General features: G+C 42.5%; 3 protein-coding genes across 5 annotated transcripts in view; 1 reads left to right on the forward strand and 2 right to left on the reverse strand.

Annotated features, from left to right (window-relative positions):
- LOC128769515 (semaphorin-6B-like) overlaps window positions 1–5,521 on the reverse strand; it is a 30,389-nt gene extending 24,868 nt beyond the window's left edge. For both annotated transcript variants that reach the window (XM_053883296.1, XM_053883298.1), the window contains exon 1: window positions 5,048–5,521. The gene's annotated coding sequence lies outside the window, so the exon portion shown is untranslated. The remainder of the gene's footprint in view (window positions 1–5,047) is intronic.
- A 1,205-nt stretch (window positions 5,522–6,726) lies between these two features.
- On the forward strand, window positions 6,727–13,156 carry LOC128769894 (alpha/beta hydrolase domain-containing protein 17B-like). Of its 2 annotated transcripts, none has more exons than XM_053883956.1 (6): window positions 6,727–6,909; window positions 8,178–8,320; window positions 8,423–8,892; window positions 8,957–9,151; window positions 9,487–9,666; window positions 10,768–13,156. In XM_053883956.1, the coding sequence occupies exons 3-6, from the start codon at window positions 8,429–8,431 to the stop codon at window positions 10,991–10,993; spliced, it is 1,065 nt and encodes a 354-aa protein (XP_053739931.1). In that variant the 5' UTR covers window positions 6,727–6,909; window positions 8,178–8,320; window positions 8,423–8,428; the 3' UTR covers window positions 10,994–13,156. The 2 variants fall into 2 exon arrangements, with proteins under 2 accessions (XP_053739931.1, XP_053739930.1); XM_053883955.1 differs by having other exon boundaries at window positions 8,426–8,892.
- LOC128769895 (GRAM domain-containing protein 2B-like) lies at window positions 13,133–17,536 on the reverse strand. The gene is made up of 13 exons (XM_053883958.1): window positions 17,388–17,536; window positions 16,772–16,882; window positions 16,657–16,714; window positions 16,526–16,598; window positions 15,795–15,898; window positions 15,643–15,732; window positions 15,374–15,445; window positions 15,248–15,310; window positions 15,081–15,180; window positions 14,806–14,853; window positions 14,661–14,742; window positions 14,228–14,338; window positions 13,133–13,750 (listed from the first exon to the last, which is right to left on the reverse strand). The coding sequence occupies exons 1-13, from the start codon at window positions 17,426–17,428 to the stop codon at window positions 13,735–13,737; spliced, it is 969 nt and encodes a 322-aa protein (XP_053739933.1). The 5' UTR covers window positions 17,429–17,536; the 3' UTR covers window positions 13,133–13,734.
- Between the last annotated feature and the right edge of the window lie 1,851 nt (window positions 17,537–19,387).

Raw genomic sequence — 19,387 nt, forward strand, 5'->3', positions numbered from 1 at the left:
TTTATACAGTACAACACAAGCAAATGAGGCGTCCACAAACACCACATCATTTATGCCAAACACTTCTCGGTAATTCCACCACAATGCTTTCATTATCTCACACAGCCTCATATTGAGAGACACAGCTGGACTCTGCTGACTCTCCTCCACCCTGTCGAATCATTTTAAATACCGTCCGTAGCAGGGTTTGATGATAAAGAACGTGAGGCAGTGTGATAGCTGACCTGCGACCTCTTAATTCTGCGGTGTAACTCAAAGGTGGAAGAGGTTTCCCAGCAGATGCCTACATTGTTGAGTCCTACTGATCTTATCGCTCTGAAGTCAATCGACTAAATCCTGGACCTTTAAATGTGCTCACTATGATACCGACTTCACATCTACCGGTTATAAGTATTAAGTACCAGTTATACTCAGTAGTTTTATTCCAATCCCTGGTGCTGTGAAACATTTCTTCTGATTCCACATGAAGAAACTCGCTGTAAATATCCTTGTTAAATCTGTTGTATTTATTTATATGTTGGAGTCCAGGCAGCATGGTGCAGCAGTGGTTCGTGCTGCAGTTTCTGCAGGGTCCTAGGTTCCACTCTCGCTTAAGGAGTGACCCTGCATCCAAGAGAATGACTTGACTTCATTTACTATGTCAACTCACAAAAACAGAAACAGAAATAGGCATTAAAACCCTTGATAAATCACTTCTTCTTACTTAATTAAATTACATTTCTCCTTCCAAAAATTGGATGTAAAAACCCTAAACAGCTTTTGTATCAGTCAGCAACTTTGAAATTGACACCTCAATGACCTGCCAAGTACAATGAGTTTTATTATAGTGTATCAAAATAATGATGCACATGTGTGTAGACTATTCTCATCTCTTCCTCTGTCTCACAGTTTGTTTTGATTTAAATGATTTGATGCGAATAAATGCGTAACTGGAGAGGTATAAAATGTATAGTTATAGTAGTAAGTATATAGTTTTTTTTTCTTTTGTTTTTCAAGAAAATGCATAGTTAAAATTGAGATTGAGAGTCCTTGTAGAATGTTTCCCATTAAAACATTCAGGTCAATGTCACCTCAACTTATCCAGAGGTGACCTTCTGATCAGCTTGTGAATCCCCCATTGGAGGAAACCAGTGAGCTGCTCTGTCTCCTAGTGACTAAGAAAGACTGAGGCATAAATATCTGCAGTAGTAATTGCCCATAAAGATCGAGGATGATGCAGGAAATTACCAGAAGAATCACTTTTACATCCACCAAGAATAAGAAACTCAAAGATGAGACGAGAAATTCAGTGTCGCAGACAAATGTTTGTGGTCAAAATATCCAATCTACATGTGTTATTGAGCAGGCAAGTAGAATTTTAACGCAACAACATTAAAGTAATGAGAGAGATATGGTAAGTAATTGATATAAAAATGAATAAATATGCGGACCTTAAACATCCAAGCAGCCGCTTTACATCAATGTTTGTGTCAAAACATTTGGGTTTAAGAAAACCTCAGTGCCTCGTGACAAAAACAAATGGTGACTAATGTAATAACCACAGAGTTTTCATCGAGACAGCGCGCATCAGATGAGTGACACAGGAGTTGTTCAAGGCTGTCCTCTCTCTGAACAAAGGCTGCGCAGACAAGTGGAAAAGAAATGATGAGAGTATCAGAAAATACGTGGCTGAGCTCTGTCACAACAGTTTTGTCCTGGCTTGCCATGGTAAAGCAGAATTCCTGTCATGGAAAGATGATGGTGTCAATTTTTCTTTATATTTTTCTCATAATATTCTTGTAGTCGAGAGAATCAGCCACTTGAGTCAACATGTGGGAGAAATGAAGAAGTAACTGCACCTCAAGAATGGCCGAGCTTCTCATCTTATAAGCTCAAATTGTGTACTCATAAATGTGCTGCTCCGTTACACAAGGACAAGTTTGGGCTTCGACTTGTCATTAAAAACGCTTCACCTGTTTTGAAATACTGCCTTGGACTTTCAGGTTCAAGTAGCTGTCAGGCAGAGGGAAAAGCAAAGTGCAGATTCAGTGACAGTTCAACAGCCAGAGAGCGTTAAAGCTGGTGTGAGAAGTTGAGTCCGTCACAGCGCAGGGAAGGTAAAGACGCCACTTTGCCACCGAGCACTTGATGACTTCACTTGGCGACAGGGACAGAAAGACTGTTAGGTAACATCCCTCCCTGCGGCATCCTGCATCTGTCCACATGGACACTCCACAGTAGATTGCCATTGTTTTAATGCTGTTGGTTATTACCTGCTCCCTAGCAACAGTGACACTAGAGACTTCTCCCCCCTGCTGTGTTGTAAACACAAGTGTAACCACATGTAAACACATAAAGGTAAAACTCCCACAGTTGAGAGCAGAAAATAAGTTCCGGAATCATGATCTAATGTTGCCAAAAAAAGAGGGGAATTTTGTCATAAATAAGAATAAACAACAGCCTGGACTAACTTAAATGAATTACTTTACAACGGTAGTACAAAAAAATGGAAAATAAAATGGAAAATGAAAATAAATTACTAAGTATTTTAATGACAATAAAACATAGTGGATGTACTATGAAAAGAAAATGACAATATGGTGTAGTCAATAAATATTAAATGGCATAATAAAAACTACAAAAATAAACAATAATAATAAATATAACTCCATGTTAAAACACCCCGTTGAAGCAAACATTTTCGGGCTGGGATGAGAAGATGTGCCTCCTGCAGCACATTCCATGGTCTGCTCTGCCACGATCCAACCGGTTCGGTTTGGGACTTGAACGGATGATAGAACACAGTCCTGTGTGATCAATAGAGCTGGTTAAATGTCCCTGGAGCTTCTCGAAATTGCTTTTACCTTCAGCGCCTCTAACTTTGTTGCAGCATAATTAATTTTACAATTAAATTACTCAAGCCCGCGCGGCCATTACTGCTCACTTTTTGTGAAAGCAGATTGAACTGTCGCTTCTGTTTCCCCGTCCATGCACTTATTAGCAAGTGCTTTGCTGTGAGAAGACCTTCATTTGGGGGATTTTTAGAGGGGCTAGCAAACGCTGTCTGCACCTGTTGTGTCCCGCGGCTGCTGCGTGTGAGTTGGCGTGGGCACCTGCTCGCACGCCTGTTGTGTGGCTGTCTGTTTGGGTAACAGGGGGACCATTCACACCCTCGCCCACTGCTGTCTGCAGCCCTTCTCCCTTACTTCTTCTTCACTCTGTACACTCTCGATCATTTCTCTTTCTGACTCATTCATCTGCTGCTGATGCCAGATTGCTTCCTGCCAAACAGCGATCCATCCCCAGTCTGTCTATATCGCTCTATTTTGTCTTTCATACACTCACTGAATGGTAAACAGCTGCATGTGTTAGCAGTGAGCAAAGATGATGTGAGGGCAAACTTGTGTCTCAGTGATGCAACAGATAGCAAACAGGAAGACTGACTTGTCTTAACATCCACAACAGTCAACACATCGTCGGGCGTGTGTGTGCGGATGGAGAAGTGATTTATGACAGCGTCAAAACGCAGGTTGTGTTCATATTAATTCAAGAGCGAGCAGCAATGTAGCTTTAGAAGCTGTGACCACCACTGGTCCTCTCAATCGATCGATCACTGTGGCAAGCCGTTTCTATTTAACCATCTGAAGTGTCATTAAACACACTACAATTGAAGATCCATCAATACTCAGTTAAATCTCGATAGTCTTAAAACACTGATGTCAAAATCAATCAAAGGGGAGCAAAACAAGAAAATTGAGTTTTAAGCGCTGGAAATACAGAGTAAACATGCATTTAGTCATAAGCAACTTAAAGAAAATTGACGCTAAACTCCTCTGATACTAGCTGTCATGTGAGCTTTGACTGTTGCAGTGCGTTTTGAGACTTTTTATTGGTGAGTTGGAAAGCAAGATTAGGGAGGTCAGAATCAGATGGTTGAGCATGATTTATTAGATTTTAATATATGACACCAGAATGATCAGATGCAATGCTTAAACATGATGGTGGAAGGGCTCCAGAGAGGACAGGACTATTGTGAAGCATCGTCCATCCATCATCTCATGTAGTCTCCAGCTCATGGATCATCATTATCACACTGTATAATGTTCCGAAATACAAACTTTATACCTGACGAATCACCTTTTTTTTTTGTACCCATTCATTATTTTTTATTGTGCAGTTAATTCATCTCTGAAAGTCCCATCCCTAGTTTGAGCACATTCACAGGACTAAGTTGAGGAAAGCAGGTGAAAGGAGAAGAGGAAGACAACAAATGAGTTGCTGCTTGCTGCATTCAGTTTGACCTTCCTTTAAAGACACCACCACCATCAAATTGACCAACAAAAATAATGCATCTTGTTGCCAAAATAATTAATGCACTCAAATTATTATTAATGGGCTGTATAAGCACCATTTATCTTAATCATTTTTACATGTTTTTCTTTTAATGAATTTATTCTCATTCCAATTTTTCTTAATAATATTTGCTTTAAAGGCGCTTTTGTTGAATGTAGCTTGGTTGTGTGCTATTAATGAACCTGAACGGATCATTAATGTTTCTTTTTGATACACATTTTTGCCACTAGTTGAGTCCAAATCCCCAAATTTTAAATTGTAAAGTAAATTGTAGCAGGTAAAGTTAAGACGGATTTAATGTAGCAGTGCGGTTTAGGTTGAACTTCGCTTGCCTGGTGGGAGGGCGGGCCCTGCCCACCCTCTATATATATGACAAAATACATCTGTTCATCCCTGTCATTTCATTATAGTGCTGACCTTTAACATCGCATCTTAAGAAAGGAGTCGAGATCACACCAGGGAACAATCCTGTGTCACTTCGCGGTGGAATCAATGCAGCGTTATAACTACTTCTCTGCTGCCTGACAGCAGCACCGTTGTTGCACCACACCAAGGCATTTGAGGACTGGAGAAATACGGCCAACTTGCGGCAGACACAAAGGTCCAGACGGTGCCAAACAGTTCTGTTTCCACCGGAGCAGCAGAGATGCAGCAAGGCGGTGATGAAACTGCGCGGTACCTGACACGACTCCGCTCCACGTCCTGGCTCACTCACCTCAGCAGATGGACAGGTGGGGAGTCAGATCCAGTCGCCTCTCTGCCGGACTGTCGTTAGGAGAAGCGTCCAGGATTCGGATGCGTCCAGAAACCAGCAGCAGCCGCACCTCACCTGTCTCTGTCCTCCGAGAATCCTGCGCGCTGTCGACGCATCACCAAAAAAAAAAAAAAAAAAAAAAAATGAAGGGGAAAAAAACCCTCAACGCCCAGTCAACTAGGAAACGTGCTGTTTTCCCGCAGAGAGGAAACGTTCGCATGAAGGTGTGTTTGTTTCTGTAATCCAGGCTGCGCTGTTGGGTGAAAAGCCGCAGACTGAGTCAAGTCTTGAGAGAGGAGTGGAGCGGTCAGTGGACAGCGAACCAGCCGTCAGCACAATCTGCTCCTCCTTGGCAAATTTACTGTGTCGAGGCGAATGTCTTCGGAAGAGCAGCCACTGAGACGGCAGGGGCCCATAATTCAGAGCTCCGAACCATCCTGCAGTGGCTCAGTGATGAATAGTCTCTCTCTCTCCACCCCTCTCTCTCTCTTCCTCTCACTCCCTCTCGCCCTTTCACTCTCTCCCCTCATTTGTAATTACTCAAAAAACAAGTTGCTCGTCCAATAATACATTAAATGAAGACATTTTCCCAGAGTCAGGGACACGTGGGTCATTAGGTAGATCTCTAGGGCCACATTATGCACCATGACAGGCCAGGTCTTTGAGTTTTTGCTACTGGTTTGGGATTAAAACATAAAGATAACATGCATTTTATTATAAAGAGACTCCAAAAAATGCAATGCCAATAAGAGAGGTGCACAATTCTGACAAAAATGTTGGACTTATTTGAAGAAAAAAATAATACTAATAATATGTAATATAATAATAATATAATAATGGTGTATATATATATATATATATATATATATATATATATATATATATATATATATATATATATATATATATATATATATATATATAATTAAGATGGCTTCTAACTGTATTTTAAGGTCAACCAATCCATTGAAATTGTAATGAATCATAAAAAAAACCTGCACTATTAAGAACATAAATTCCTGTTAATGGCAGAATGCAAATATTACACAAAGCGTTAACCTGTCAGAATATTTAACAGCACTGTAATTCTAAGTTTTGCAAAGACTTCATGAGGAATGACAAATACTGGGAGAATTCCTTGTGTGGCCCCCTCATCACTGCGGTCCGCTATCAACATCATAAACTTTGGAGAGATGTTGAAGAGATAAGATGTGAGTGTTATTGGGGTGGTTAAGAGAGGGGGTCCTTTTGAGTTGCTTTTTAAAATATATATATATATTTTCTATTCTTTTTGACTGGAAATACCGGTGCAACTATGGTGAAAGTGCGTGTAATCGACAGTCTTGTGCTTGTGCTTATAGAAAAAAAAAGTGAATTTCCAGTTGCACCATCTGGTAATGTAATGGACCTTAACCATGGTAACTTATGCACAGGTAAGCAAATATTCCAACCTAAATATTACTAAAATAACACTAATGTCACATATATTGAAGAAAAAAACCATATTAAAAAATGATCTTACTTAAAAACTAATTTGAAACGATTATTAAATGAATTAAATTCGACTTATTTTGCTTGTTCAACATTTCATTGCAATAAAGATTTGAAATGGAGTGGCTTTAGACGTCACTTCCGGATTTAAACGCACAGTAGCAGTGAGAAAAGCTAGCAGCCATTATTTCAGGTTGCTAGCACGATTAACTTTCATTGCGGTCGCGTTAAAATCATCCATGCCAAGACACGAAGAGAGACTTAAATGTTTTGTGTCGCATTCATGTTTAAATAGCGGCACGCGAGTTTACCCGACCACCTACCGTGAATTGGTAAGTAGGTAGCTTAGGGGCTAGCGAGTAACTGCTAGCTGGTTGCTACGCTAACGACAAGTGTTTGTATTTTGCTTGTACATACGCATCATCTTTGTGTTTTGCGATTCTTGATGATGACGGCAGTTCACCCATGACGTGTGCCATCGACAGTTAAGCTGAATTTGTGCCTGACTTGTCAGTATCTTTAGATGTTATCGTCGTTACCACGAAGCTTCATTAGCATATCCCGTTTTCTGTGATGTAGACGGGGTGGGGATGCTGTGGCTTCTTTGAAATACCATCACGAGATGATGTATTGGTCAGTATTTGCTGTACCGAGCCACGTATTATCAAACGTAGTGTACGAAATGGTGAATATATAAGGTTGACCGCTAGTTTGGGGGTAAGGGGTTCGCTCCCCGGATTCTAATACGATTCGGTGTCAAGCTGGGTGTCTTTGTTCTGTTTTGTTGCTATGTACACTGAACAAATACTTCCCATCATATTCATTTCTGACGGCCACTTCGGCAGAATGATCCATTTGAACCCTATATTTTCCTTCCTTTACTGTTGTCCTACTATTAAACGAGCCGTCATCTATTGCCATCAAATATTAGTATTAGGGCGATGTGTAATGTTTAAAAATTACACATTTTGTCTAACATGTTACTTTCATACATATTTAAATCAAGATTTCTATGTGCAAAAATGTATTTTTATGTTCTAGGATTGCTAAGTACTAATTTGACATGCCCAGTATTAAAATATATTCTTTATGAATACTTGAGTATATTCCAGGTCTTAAATACATTATATCATCATAAATTAATGCTTGTAAATTCATCTTAATAAATAACATAATTACATGTGTTTATTTGATTGCAAAGTGTTTCTTTCATCTTTCTTTATTTTAAATTTGGAAGTTTTAGTTGCTTGTATTTAAGGCCTTTCTTTTTTTTCATTAATTTTTTATATGGAAGCTGAATGCAGATGGAGTTTCCTGCAAGTCTGTGGTTCTCATTTTCTTGAGCACTAGAGAATCACTGTTGTGCTACATGTTTTCTATTTTCTGGTCTTGCTTTATTTTGGAGTGAGGAAGGCTCATGTTCTTTTCCTACCTTGTCACATGACGGTTAGTTTTATTGGTCCACAGGCTGTTCAGCAAAACGATAATAATAATAATTGTTGCATCTGTGTCTGCAAACTTGGTGGGATCTTCTTACCCACTAGTCATGTATGAATATATTGCTGTGACTGTGGAATAATATCGATAATTTTCATTTCAGTCCCCCGACTCTTCTCCTCTTCTATAAGAGCTGGCAGGATGCAACTAAATGCCAATAAATATTAAGGAAGGGAAGACCAAAAGAGAAGACGTTGGCACGGTGTGTGCCAATTCAGTTGAAGACCGAGGGACTACATAATCCAGGTAAGGAAATCGCACTGTCACTGCTAGTCTTCTTATGACTCATTGCGTTTTTATGCTTCCATTAAAATATTGAATCACTCCCGCTCATCTCTTCTTACCCAGCAGAAAATGAACGGTCTGTCTATACGAGAGCTATGCTGCCTGTTCTGCTGCCCTCCGTGCCCGAGCCGCATTGCAGCCAAACTAGCTTTCCTGCCACCAGAGCCCACCTATGCTCTACTTCCTGACCAAGATCCGACTTCTGGATCTGTTTCTTCTGGCTCTACCTCTGGGACGTCCTTACCTTCTCTGGGAGCTCCGGGACTGCGCTCTCGGCTCAGTGCCGGGAGTGGAGGTGACAGAGGAGGCACGGGCAGTGGTGGCAGCGGTGTGGGTACGGCAGGAAGCAGTGGCAACAACAGTACCGGTAGCTCCGGCGGCGGAAGTGAAGCAAGGTGGAAACTGCATCTCACAGAGAGAGCCGAGTTCCAGTATTCACAGAGAGAGCTGGATGTGACGGATGTATTCCTGACACGGTCTAACAGAGGAAACCGGATTGGTTGCATGTACATTCGCTGTGCTCCCAATGCTAGGTGAGGCTACATGTTTTGTGGCGGCCCAACAACTGCTAACAACCTTTCCTATTCTCTTTTATAGGTTTACTGTCTTGTTTTCTCATGGTAACGCGGTGGATCTCGGGCAGATGAGTAGCTTCTACATCGGCTTAGGCACACGCATAAACTGCAATATTTTCTCTTACGATTACTCGGGCTACGGTGTGAGCACCGGGAAGCCGTCGGAGAAGAACCTTTATGCTGACATTGATGCTGCTTGGCATGCATTACGTTCAAGGTAAGCAGAAGAAATTCCTTGTTACACTTTAGCAAGCTGTCTCTGTTCTGAAAGTCAGCTCTAAACCTGTCCTTGCCGCTGGTATTTTATTAGAACTGTTATCAATGTTCTACTTATCAGAATAGTTGTGAGCTACTCTATTGTGGAACATCCTCGTGTCATCTAGCTCTATTACGGAATAGCGTGCTTACAAGATTTACTCTCGGAGAGGTTTAAATAAAAAGAGGCAGTTGCTGTGCTTCAAAAAGTCATCTCTATATGTAGTTGCTCCTAGCCGAACAGAACAGGTTCCCACTTGAGTGAATTGAAGTAGATTTATTTTCCTCCTGTTTCAGGTATGGCATCAGCCCAGAGAACATCATCCTGTACGGGCAGAGCATCGGCACCGTGCCCACAGTGGACTTGGCATCACGGTTCGAATGTGCTGCTGTGGTCCTCCACTCTCCTCTCACCTCAGGGATGAGAGTGGCATTCCCAGACACCAAGAAAACCTACTGCTTCGATGCTTTTCCCAAGTGAGTGAACACAGGAAGGGATAGTCAAACAATGTCACTTAACTAAGAGCAGTTGAGACACTGACAATGAGACAGTGCTTCTCTTCTCTTGTTCTCTTGTTGTTGTGTCCACCAATTACTTTTGATTTATTCTCTTAAAATGTTACCGGTGTTGACCGGGTCTAGTCTTCTTCCCTGGTTAGTCACGTCTCCTGTTGTCAGAGCACTACCAAAGTGAGCAGTGAAATATGGTCAGAGGGCTGCAGGAGTTGGAAGTGTGCCTGAAGCGAGTCATCTCAGATGGCCTTTTCAGACGGTGGCTTTCACGCTGAAGTATCGTTTAAAAAAAGACTGCGCTCTTACTGTGGGCACCAGGTGAGCTCTTTGTGTTGCAGCCAAGAGAGTCTGTCATCTCCTCTCTTGGACCATGGAAGAGCTGATGGCCCTGTCCTCCGTAATTGGCAAGATGATAAGTGTGGGCTTCACATTTTTAGTCACTCAGTCGTGAGCATCATTCGCTGTCCATGAGAGGAAAAACAACGAAAAGCACTCTTTTTTTCTGCTTATTCTAAGTCCATTTATTTGTTATTTATCCACAAATGTGGTGGAGAAACACACTACGAAATGTTATTATGCTAAGGTTTTCTTATGATGCCAGTCACAAATCCTGTGGTGCAGTGTGGCTCCGCCGTGACGCCACCGTACACTGCATTAAGCAGCCGTGTGTTTTCCTCCTGTCGGCTCTCGGCTCAGTTTTCTTTTGTGTTTCCTTATCGAGACGTTTGGAAATTGCCGCATTGAAAGCATGTCGCCTGAAATTACATCCTCGGCGCGGTTGTGCTGAGTCAGGCTATGGCAGCGCTAGATTTATTGGCGTCTCCTGCAGAACCATGATGTTTGTCAGGTGTATAATTCACTGTGGAGGCACGACGCCTTTTCAAGATCTTTAGGGAAGACATTTATAATCGAAGATTCTGTTGTTGTTTTTTTTGTTTTATTGTCGACACTTCTCTAAGCCGGAATCAATCGAAATGAAATGAAGCCTTGGTGCAAAGAGGACGGAGGGTTTTTTTTCATTGTATTGCAATGGTGAGTGTAAACTTGTTTCCTCTGTTTTTTCAGCATAGAGAAGGTTTCAAAGATCCCGTCGCCGGTGTTGATCATCCACGGCACTGAGGACGAGGTGATTGACTTCTCCCATGGCCTTGCCCTCTTCGAGCGTTGCCCCAAAGCGGTGGAGCCTCTGTGGGTGGAAGGAGCCGGTCACAACGACATTGAGCTTTACAGTCAGTACCTGGAGCGACTACGACGCTTCATCAACCAGGACCTGGCGGCTCAGCACACCTAAGAAAACCACTTGTAACCGGTTTGAGGAAACCAGACTGTGTGAGTGCGTGGATGTTTGAGTAGCACACCTGGAAACAAAAAGGGATGTGTGTGTGTGTGCGTTTTGTCAACACTGTGTGTCTTTAAAACATCACACCTTTGTTACTGCTCAGCACATTGAACTAAAGTACTATTTTTAGAGCAGAGTGGTTATTAATACCACTGCTCTGCCACACTACAACCATGTGAAATTTGCAATTGGACGCGTAACTACACGCTGGGTGTGTTGATGGTAACAACAGTGTGAGTCGTTTCACTGTCACACATTTGTGGGTCTGTGTGTGTGTGAACTGAGGCAGTAAAGACAGAAATGAAGGACTCGTTTGTGACTTGAACAAATTGAGGAAAAAAAACTTTTTTTTTTTTTAATTTACATATGTACCTATGTATGAAGAATACCTCCACAGTATGACCAGCTCGCTTCAGTGGACACAATCTGGTCACTCCTGTGATGCCTCCACTTCCTGTTTACCTGTAGAGCAGGCATCCAACCGACTCCCGGGGCATTTCTAGAACCATCCCTCTCACAGTCGGGGATTATCCCAAACACCCTCTTCCTCACTCCTGGCTCCTTTCCTGTCAAACTGGGCCGGTTCCAACAGCAGCTTTCGCCTCCTTCTGGTGACAAAACTGCAGCATGCAGCTGTGCGGAGTTTCAGGCCACAATGGTCACACTAAGCCGGGAGTTGGGCGCGAACCAAACCACTGATCATAACTTGAGGTGTCACTACACAGAAGAGGGGTGTAGCTGTCCTTATTTATTTCCTCTTTAATGCTCAATAGCTGCACTCTGTAACTGGAGGCGACAAGTCGGCGTGAAGTGAAGATTTGCTCAGATGAAAGGGGAATTATCAGAAACATGGACTGCTGTTGATACCAAGTGATGATTCTGTTCTCAGAGAATGTAACTTGATGGATATTCTGACTTTAAGTCCGCCGTTCCGTTCACTACATCTTTTTGTCCGCGTGTTCTTCCAGTGTTGGGCTTGTCCCTAGCAGGATTGAGGCCCAGTCCATGTGTACCGGAGACTCCTAAACGTAACACTAAGACCTTGCAAAAACGCTCCTCCTGGTGTGGAGTTTTATAGAGTTAGCTCCGTGCATCAGCTTCATTTGTAGTCATTTCTACAAGCCTTATATCTAAATTCCATGCCATGACTTTCTTTGCATTTCCCACCTTGTCCTTTGTCGCCCCCTGTTGGCTCCTTTATGTCACCACATTTGAAGACTACCGTCTTCACTTGCGTACACGTGAACTGGGTCGGAGCGACGCCCCTGCTATCACCCACATTTGTCCCCCTAATGTACAGGAGCTCTTCTGTTTGTGGTGCAGGTTCCACCACACACACACAACACACATACTGTAGTACACAACTACACCTGTCTAATGTCTATAAATATAAGATGAAGCATGAGAATAAGCAGGTCTTCAGTTCGGCACTATTGTATAAAGCATCTGAGTTGTGACAGGTAGGTATGAATGCTGGTCTGTGCGTTAATATTTGGGCCTCAGAGGAAGGTCAGCATCCAGAACCAGCAGCACATCAAGCTACAATATCATTGGTATGTGCCGACAGTTGCAGCTGTTTTGTTAAAGGGAAACACACTTCGGATTTCCTTCGGTTTACCGCCTTGGAAATGTTACCAAATGTCATCTTTTAGAACAAACATCTCCTGTCTTTTGTCATTTGTCTATAATATTTAATGGAAATCTGTTACAACTAGATCCCAGATGCTTTGTGTGTAAAACTAGATGTCGGTGGACTGGTGGTGTTTATATCAGGGAACCACTGGATCCTCGTGATGGGACGTTTGAAGAACTTTGGTGTAAACATGTTGTTATATTAATGAACCACTATGGTTGATGTAAATTGTATCCCCTGGCCCTGAATGTCTATAGAAGGGGGAGGAACAGTGACAACTTTATGCATGTCTGTAGGTGACGGGTCGGGACTTTATCTCTAATATATATATCTATGTGAGGGGAAACGCTGAACTCCAGGTATCGGAACATTGAAGCGCTTTAAAAAAAGAAAAAAGAAAAGAAAAAGAGGACTTTTTTTATCGCTAACTGACGTAATGTTCTGAGTTGTTTGTGGGCGGGGGCTTGAGTGGGCGGGGCTCGGGGCGGGGACCATACAGTTATTAGTGGGTTGTTTATATGGTTACTGTACTTACCTATTCTTTGTTATGATTTGTAATTATATGTTGCTTTTTTCAAACGAGAAAATGATGTAATGAAATTAATACATGGGACTGAATATTGACCTTTTTATTGACATTAAATAAAAACATTAAAAAAAAAAGAAATCACTGACAAAAATAGGTGATCTGCTTTGACTCATTTGTTATGAGCAGTGAGCCACTGTTTCAGCTGCTTTCCAATAACTTTGGTGCTGCAATGGTGACGGTAACAAGAGTGTACTTCCTAGTGACTTGAAATGTGGATATATTTGAACATTTCATTTGGCATTTCACCCTATTGATGTTGCAAAAAAAAAACTTCAATCTATGACGTGATAAACATTTAATTTATTATTTGAATACAGACGTCGACACAATTCACAAGATGTTTATTACAATTTAAATAATTTAGCAAGTAAGCTCTTCAATAAATTATGATTGAAAACATTTCATGCACCACTGGTTCACTTCATAAAGTTAGTCACATTACATGAGTTTGTTCTGAGTCGCTCCGCAGCTCTACATCGCTTTTTCACTGGAAAAGAAGAAAAGTGTTTAGAGTCTCTGCTCTCTTTAACTCTTAACTCTAACACTTTATTCCTGACCATTTATAAATATATTAACGCAACACATTGATAAAGTACAATATGGCCGTAACATGTCAGTAGATGGAAGATAAAGAAATAAATGTTTTCATACTGTAGTACTCAGAACCATGACAATCATTTCATTTAAAGGTCAGATGCAAGATTTAAAGGCTTGTATTTTAAGAACCTCTAGTGGTGGGAACTAGCACTACACTTCTCTTATACTCACACTCACGTGGTACTCTACTATTCAACCTTAATAATTGACATTAGTGTGGTGTGTCTGGACAAAAACGCTTAAGAAACCAGGAAGTAGGAGTGCTGGAATGTTATCCTTGATCTCTCCGTGGTCCTGGTGAACCAGTAGAACCACTCTGTTCACCTCTGATCTGATCTTCACTTGTGTGTCTCCTGCGTGCACTCACCCTCCCTGGGCGAGTGACAACTCAGTCAGAACCCCCAAAATGTGGAGCTGCTTCTCCAGAGCGATGATCCGCATGCTGATGTAGCCGGAGGACAGCAGGAGCAACACGGTCCTGCAGACACTCCATTTAACTTCCATTTATTTCACTGAATAAAAGTCATACATTTTTAAAAATATTTTTCCATTAATAATTTAGGTTTTAACATGCCATTGTATCATTTTAAGCCATTTTATCAAGTCTGCTTTGAATTAAAAAAATAGAAATTCTCGGGCCCAGATAAGATACTCCTCATGCTTCTTCATCTGAAGGGTATTTTGAAAAAAAACATTTAACTGCATTGCATCTCATTTAGCAGACGAAAGAGATAAAACCATCATGTGGGTTCAAACCAGAACAACAAGTCATCACTCGACAGGTGACGGCCAGTACTCACAACAGCAGGCAGATGGTGAAGAAGACGTTGCTCCTCAGGAAGAAGAACGGAGCCTGGATTATCCTCCAGATCCACGACACGGCTGAGGAAGACCGGGACTTATTGTCTGGATTTATTCAGAACATTATATGTGTTTGGGTCCCACCTCTGCGATTGTCACCTGAGCTGACTGGACCACTGAACCTTGAATGATCTAAAATAGAGAGAATCAGCAAAACGTGTGGCCCTTTGAGATATAATATTAACATGGCTATGTTGAGTTAAAAGGACATAAGTTAGCTGTTAATATTACAAAACAAATCTGAAAAAATATTTTGATAATTTTTGTCATGTCAAATATGAAAGTAAATCTGTCGGTATATAGTGCAACAGTAATACTTGAGTGACTTCCCCCCGTCAGGTGTCACTGCGTCCCCTCACTTTCTCTGGGCAGCAGCAGTGGTGGCGACCCCTCATCCAGGCTGAAGCTACTATGTCGGCTCAGATCCTCGGTGTCGTCCGGGCTGGCACTGATGGGCAGCTGTTGATGAAACACACGCGGTTGGAAGAGCTTCCTCGGGTCAGCACCTCCCCCCCTGGACTCTCACCCCGTCGTGTTCCAGTTTGATCTCAGTGGAGAAGACGCACGGGCTGCTGCTGGCGCTGTTCTCCTGAGGATCACCTTTTGTCAGAGCAGGATGCCTCCACACGCTCATGTTTCAGCAGGGCCTTACCTGAGTGTTGGAGCAGAGGCTGTGTAGAAGCCTGTAGCACATGTCTCTGTTCCTCAGTGAGGCGAAGGAGTACTAGAACCAGAAGGAAGAGCCAGTAGCACATGTGGGTTCAGTCAAAGCCCAAATGACAATGACTTGTTGAGCTATTTCTGGCTCACAAACAGCGACAAAATGTGACACAACACTCGGTCATTTTGCTTCAAGGACAGTCACAACAGAGTTGTTCTTAAAAACAACGTTTGAGAGCAAGTTTTCCTGTGACCTCTGACCTTTTCCCCGTCTGTGGTCTGCAGCGTCAGCATGAACAAGGCCGAGTTGTGCTTCTTCACCTCCTGGATGTCGCTCGCATTTATCACCACCTGCTCAGAGAAGCTCTTATCTTCACTTTACCTCGCTCGGTTTCAGACGCACACGACGCTACCTTGGTATCTTTGAGCAGCACGGACGAGTAGAAACAGACGTAATTCTCCGAAACAAAGAGTTTCCCTTGATACAAGACTTCCTTCTGGAGAGCGCAGGTGAAGGCTGCGTGAGAGGCGAGTGTTAGACGGGCCACTTGTTTTATAAATATGAGTATAGAAATATTTGCTTTTACGATTCTTTGATGTTAAAACATGTTTCTTTTTTATATTTTTGGTTTCACTCCCAGTTTCAGTGCAATAGTATATCAACAATGCCTCATACGTTGGGTTATTTATATTCGATTTTCTTCACGCAGTATTTTAACTTCCGTCCTTTCCTTAATCCGTGTTTATGTTCCGCTCTGTTCAGCGCTTGGTTATCGCGAATCCATCTTCGACTGACACTTAATAATGACAGCAATAGTCACATTACAGTTTTCAAGAGGCGGATGTGAAATACATTTAGACTTGAAAGTATTTTGTACGTGATCGGTGAAATTACTCATTGATAGACGCTACGGGTTTTATTTCATTATTATTTATTATTTACGATATAATCGTGTTTTCAGATTACAGTTGTGTTTATGACCCAAAATGTGGAAAAGTAGTTTGCGTATTGACTGTAATACTATTGTTCTGACACAAAGTGTTCAAGTGCTCTTTTTTCTTTTTTTTTTTTTTAATTCCAATGACGGGAAAACTTCTTGTTTCACTTTCATCTTGACATCTGAGAGAGAGAGTCAGGACTCACTGTGCGTCAGCTTCTCCTCCTCCGGCGTCTCAGGGAAGAGCTTGTGGAAGGTTTTGTTGTGCTTCACGAAACTCTAGAGGAGGCCAAAGCCATATCAGCAACATGCAGACAAACGTACCCCTGAAACTCACTGTAGCCCTGATGGCACCGTCCAGTCGGTCCAGGCTCTCCTCTGCGATGGTCTGCTCCCTGAGGACAGCGAGAAATAAGCCTGCGTCCCTGAGCCTCTCTGCTCGGAGCGTCTACCTGAGAGGCGTGAGCGTGTCATTCAGCTCCTGGAGGTCCAGTCGGCCCTCGTCCAGGCTCGTCCTGGTCTTCTTGCGCGGCTTTCCTCTCCAATGGCAGCAACCTTCATCGCTGAGTGAGGAGGAAGCAGATGACCATCCACACAAGGAGAGTTTCCTCTTAGTATTGACCTTGCTATCACTCTGGATCGCAGCTATGGCGGCAGTGAAGCATCTTCAGCATCTGTCAGGTTTGTTCCCATCACTGACATTAACTTCTCGGGTCCTTTAGGTTCTGAGAGGTTTCCGCACCACTCTGGCTTGAGATTATCTCCAGAGCCTCAGTATTTTTCCTTCATGATCAACAGTTTTCACCGCTTCTGATCATACTTCTGCCTACTTTCTTGTACTATTTTCGATTCTTTTGTGCGTCGGTTTTATGCTGGGGATCCTCACACCGGTGTTGATGGTAGACTGAAGGCAGGTGAACCCTGGGAAGCTTCAGGTATTTCTAAACTTCACTCAATACAGTGACGACTCTTAGGCAGTGAAGTTTATAGCTTGCATTTACATGATGTTTACACATGTGGATGCTCGGTTCTGTCATTCGAAAGAGTAAAAGCAAAGTTCAGACTCACATGTTGCTGTCCAGGGAGTATCTTCTGGAATTCAGGCTCATGATGAAATCCCCAGATGAAATCCAGCGGATGCAGCAGGTTAGTCGGAGCCCAGTCGCAGGAAAGTTCCATTTAAGAAGCTCTCACGCCGTGACACCAGCCAATCGGGAGGAGCGTGACATGCTTCACACACACGCACGTTCTGACCCTTTACAGGAAGACACACCCACACGCGAGTCGCAGGAATGCAGCGATAGCAGTCAGGTGCCTGCGTGCAGCGACAGATACACATCTGAGATCTCGCCGCAGACAAATGCTGCCTTCAGCTGGGAACACAACGCACACACAACACTCTTCAGTGGTGATATTCACTTCAGTTGTGTGATGGTGTTTGCCTGTGTTACACCTGCTTAGTGTGTGTGTGTGTGTGTGTGTCTCCCCGTGTGTGTTTAAAGGCCTTGCCTACTGTACGTATTGTGTTTTGAAGTTTAAAAGACAGGTGTGTGTTGTTGTTGCTTCTTCTGCCAAGTGTGTGTGAGTGTGTGTGTCAGGTTTGGATTGGAGTGTTTTGATGTGTGTGTAGAGGCTGGGAAATATGTGTAGCTCAGTGCCCAGAATGTTGGTTGGTGCTTGTGAATGAGTGTGTGGATCCTAGCATGACTAAACGGCAATTATGTGTGTGTGTGTGTGTGTGTGTGCGTTTGAGTACCTTTTTATCCGTCCTTATGGGGACTCATCATTATGTCCGTGTGCATGTTTGTCTGTGAGAAAACACCTCTTTATGGGGACCTTATGCTTTTGTTGGGACAGCTTTCCCAGTCCCCGCGAGTTTAAGCTTCAGTTTGAGGATGTAAATAACTGGGTCATTATAGTTGGGTTTCAGTCGGGTTCAGAGTTCTGGTTAAGGTTCACCATTTGTTTTGGATGGTTAAGTTAAGGGTGAGAGGCTGGGGGAAGCATTGCGGCAATGACGGTCCTCACTAACATCACTAAGACAAACACGTGTGTGAGATTTAGATCTATTCTTGTGAGGACATTTGGCTAAATCTTGTCCTATATTTGAGGGTTAAAACTTCAAAACAACTAGGACATTATCATGGGGTTTCAGTTTGGTTCTGTTTTGGATGGTTCGGTTCTGGGTGAGAGTCTGGGGGAAGCATTACGGCAATGACGGTCCTCACTAAGACAAACACGTGTGTGAGATTTAGATCTATTCTTGTGAGGACATTTGGCTAAATCTTGGCCTATATTTTTTGGGTTAAAACTTCAAAACAACTAGGACATTATCGTGGAATTTAAGTTCGGTTCTGGGTGAGAGGCTGAGGAAAGCATCATGATAGAAATACGAGTATGATGCAGGTGTTTTCCCTGGAACAAACAATCCCAATATAAGTTCCTGCTCATACGTTACTTTGAAACGTGATAAGCTGATGCACTTGTTCAGTGCAGTCTCAAGCAGGAAGTCGCCTGACAACAAATCAAAAACCTGGTGCACTCGGTGATGTTTGTGTAGCGAACCAGTCGTCTATCTTGTCACCAAGCAGCGCTGACAAAAGGCGCGCGCCTGGGTAGAGACGTAACAAGCGACATTCCTGGTTATTTAACCTTCTACAGAAGAGCAGTGGAGCAATACATCTGGAAGTGAAAACACACGTGTGTGTCGGTCCACCTCATTTAAGTGTCACTGAGCAGAACTATTATTGAATGCAACCGTATAAATATTCATTTTTTATTGTAAAATAAATACATCAACATATTCCAGCACGTATCAATAATGCTGAGGACCACATTTAAATACGTTACACGTTTTTGAGCATTTGCTGCAGCAATGTCTTCCTCTAGTGGTGAAATGACGAACTGCACGACAGATTCATTGGCGGGTGAAAAGAACTTCGATACGCAGTAATCGACAATTTCCCCGCAAATTTGAGTTTTTTTTTTTTTTAAATATGAATATATAATTCTATATATTTTCCGTGTATATGCCCAATACACACAGTACACATTTTTATCTTCGAAGG

This window comes from Synchiropus splendidus, chromosome 13 (genome assembly GCF_027744825.2).
Source record: "Synchiropus splendidus isolate RoL2022-P1 chromosome 13, RoL_Sspl_1.0, whole genome shotgun sequence".
Lineage (NCBI taxonomy): Eukaryota > Metazoa > Chordata > Actinopteri > Syngnathiformes > Callionymidae > Synchiropus > Synchiropus splendidus.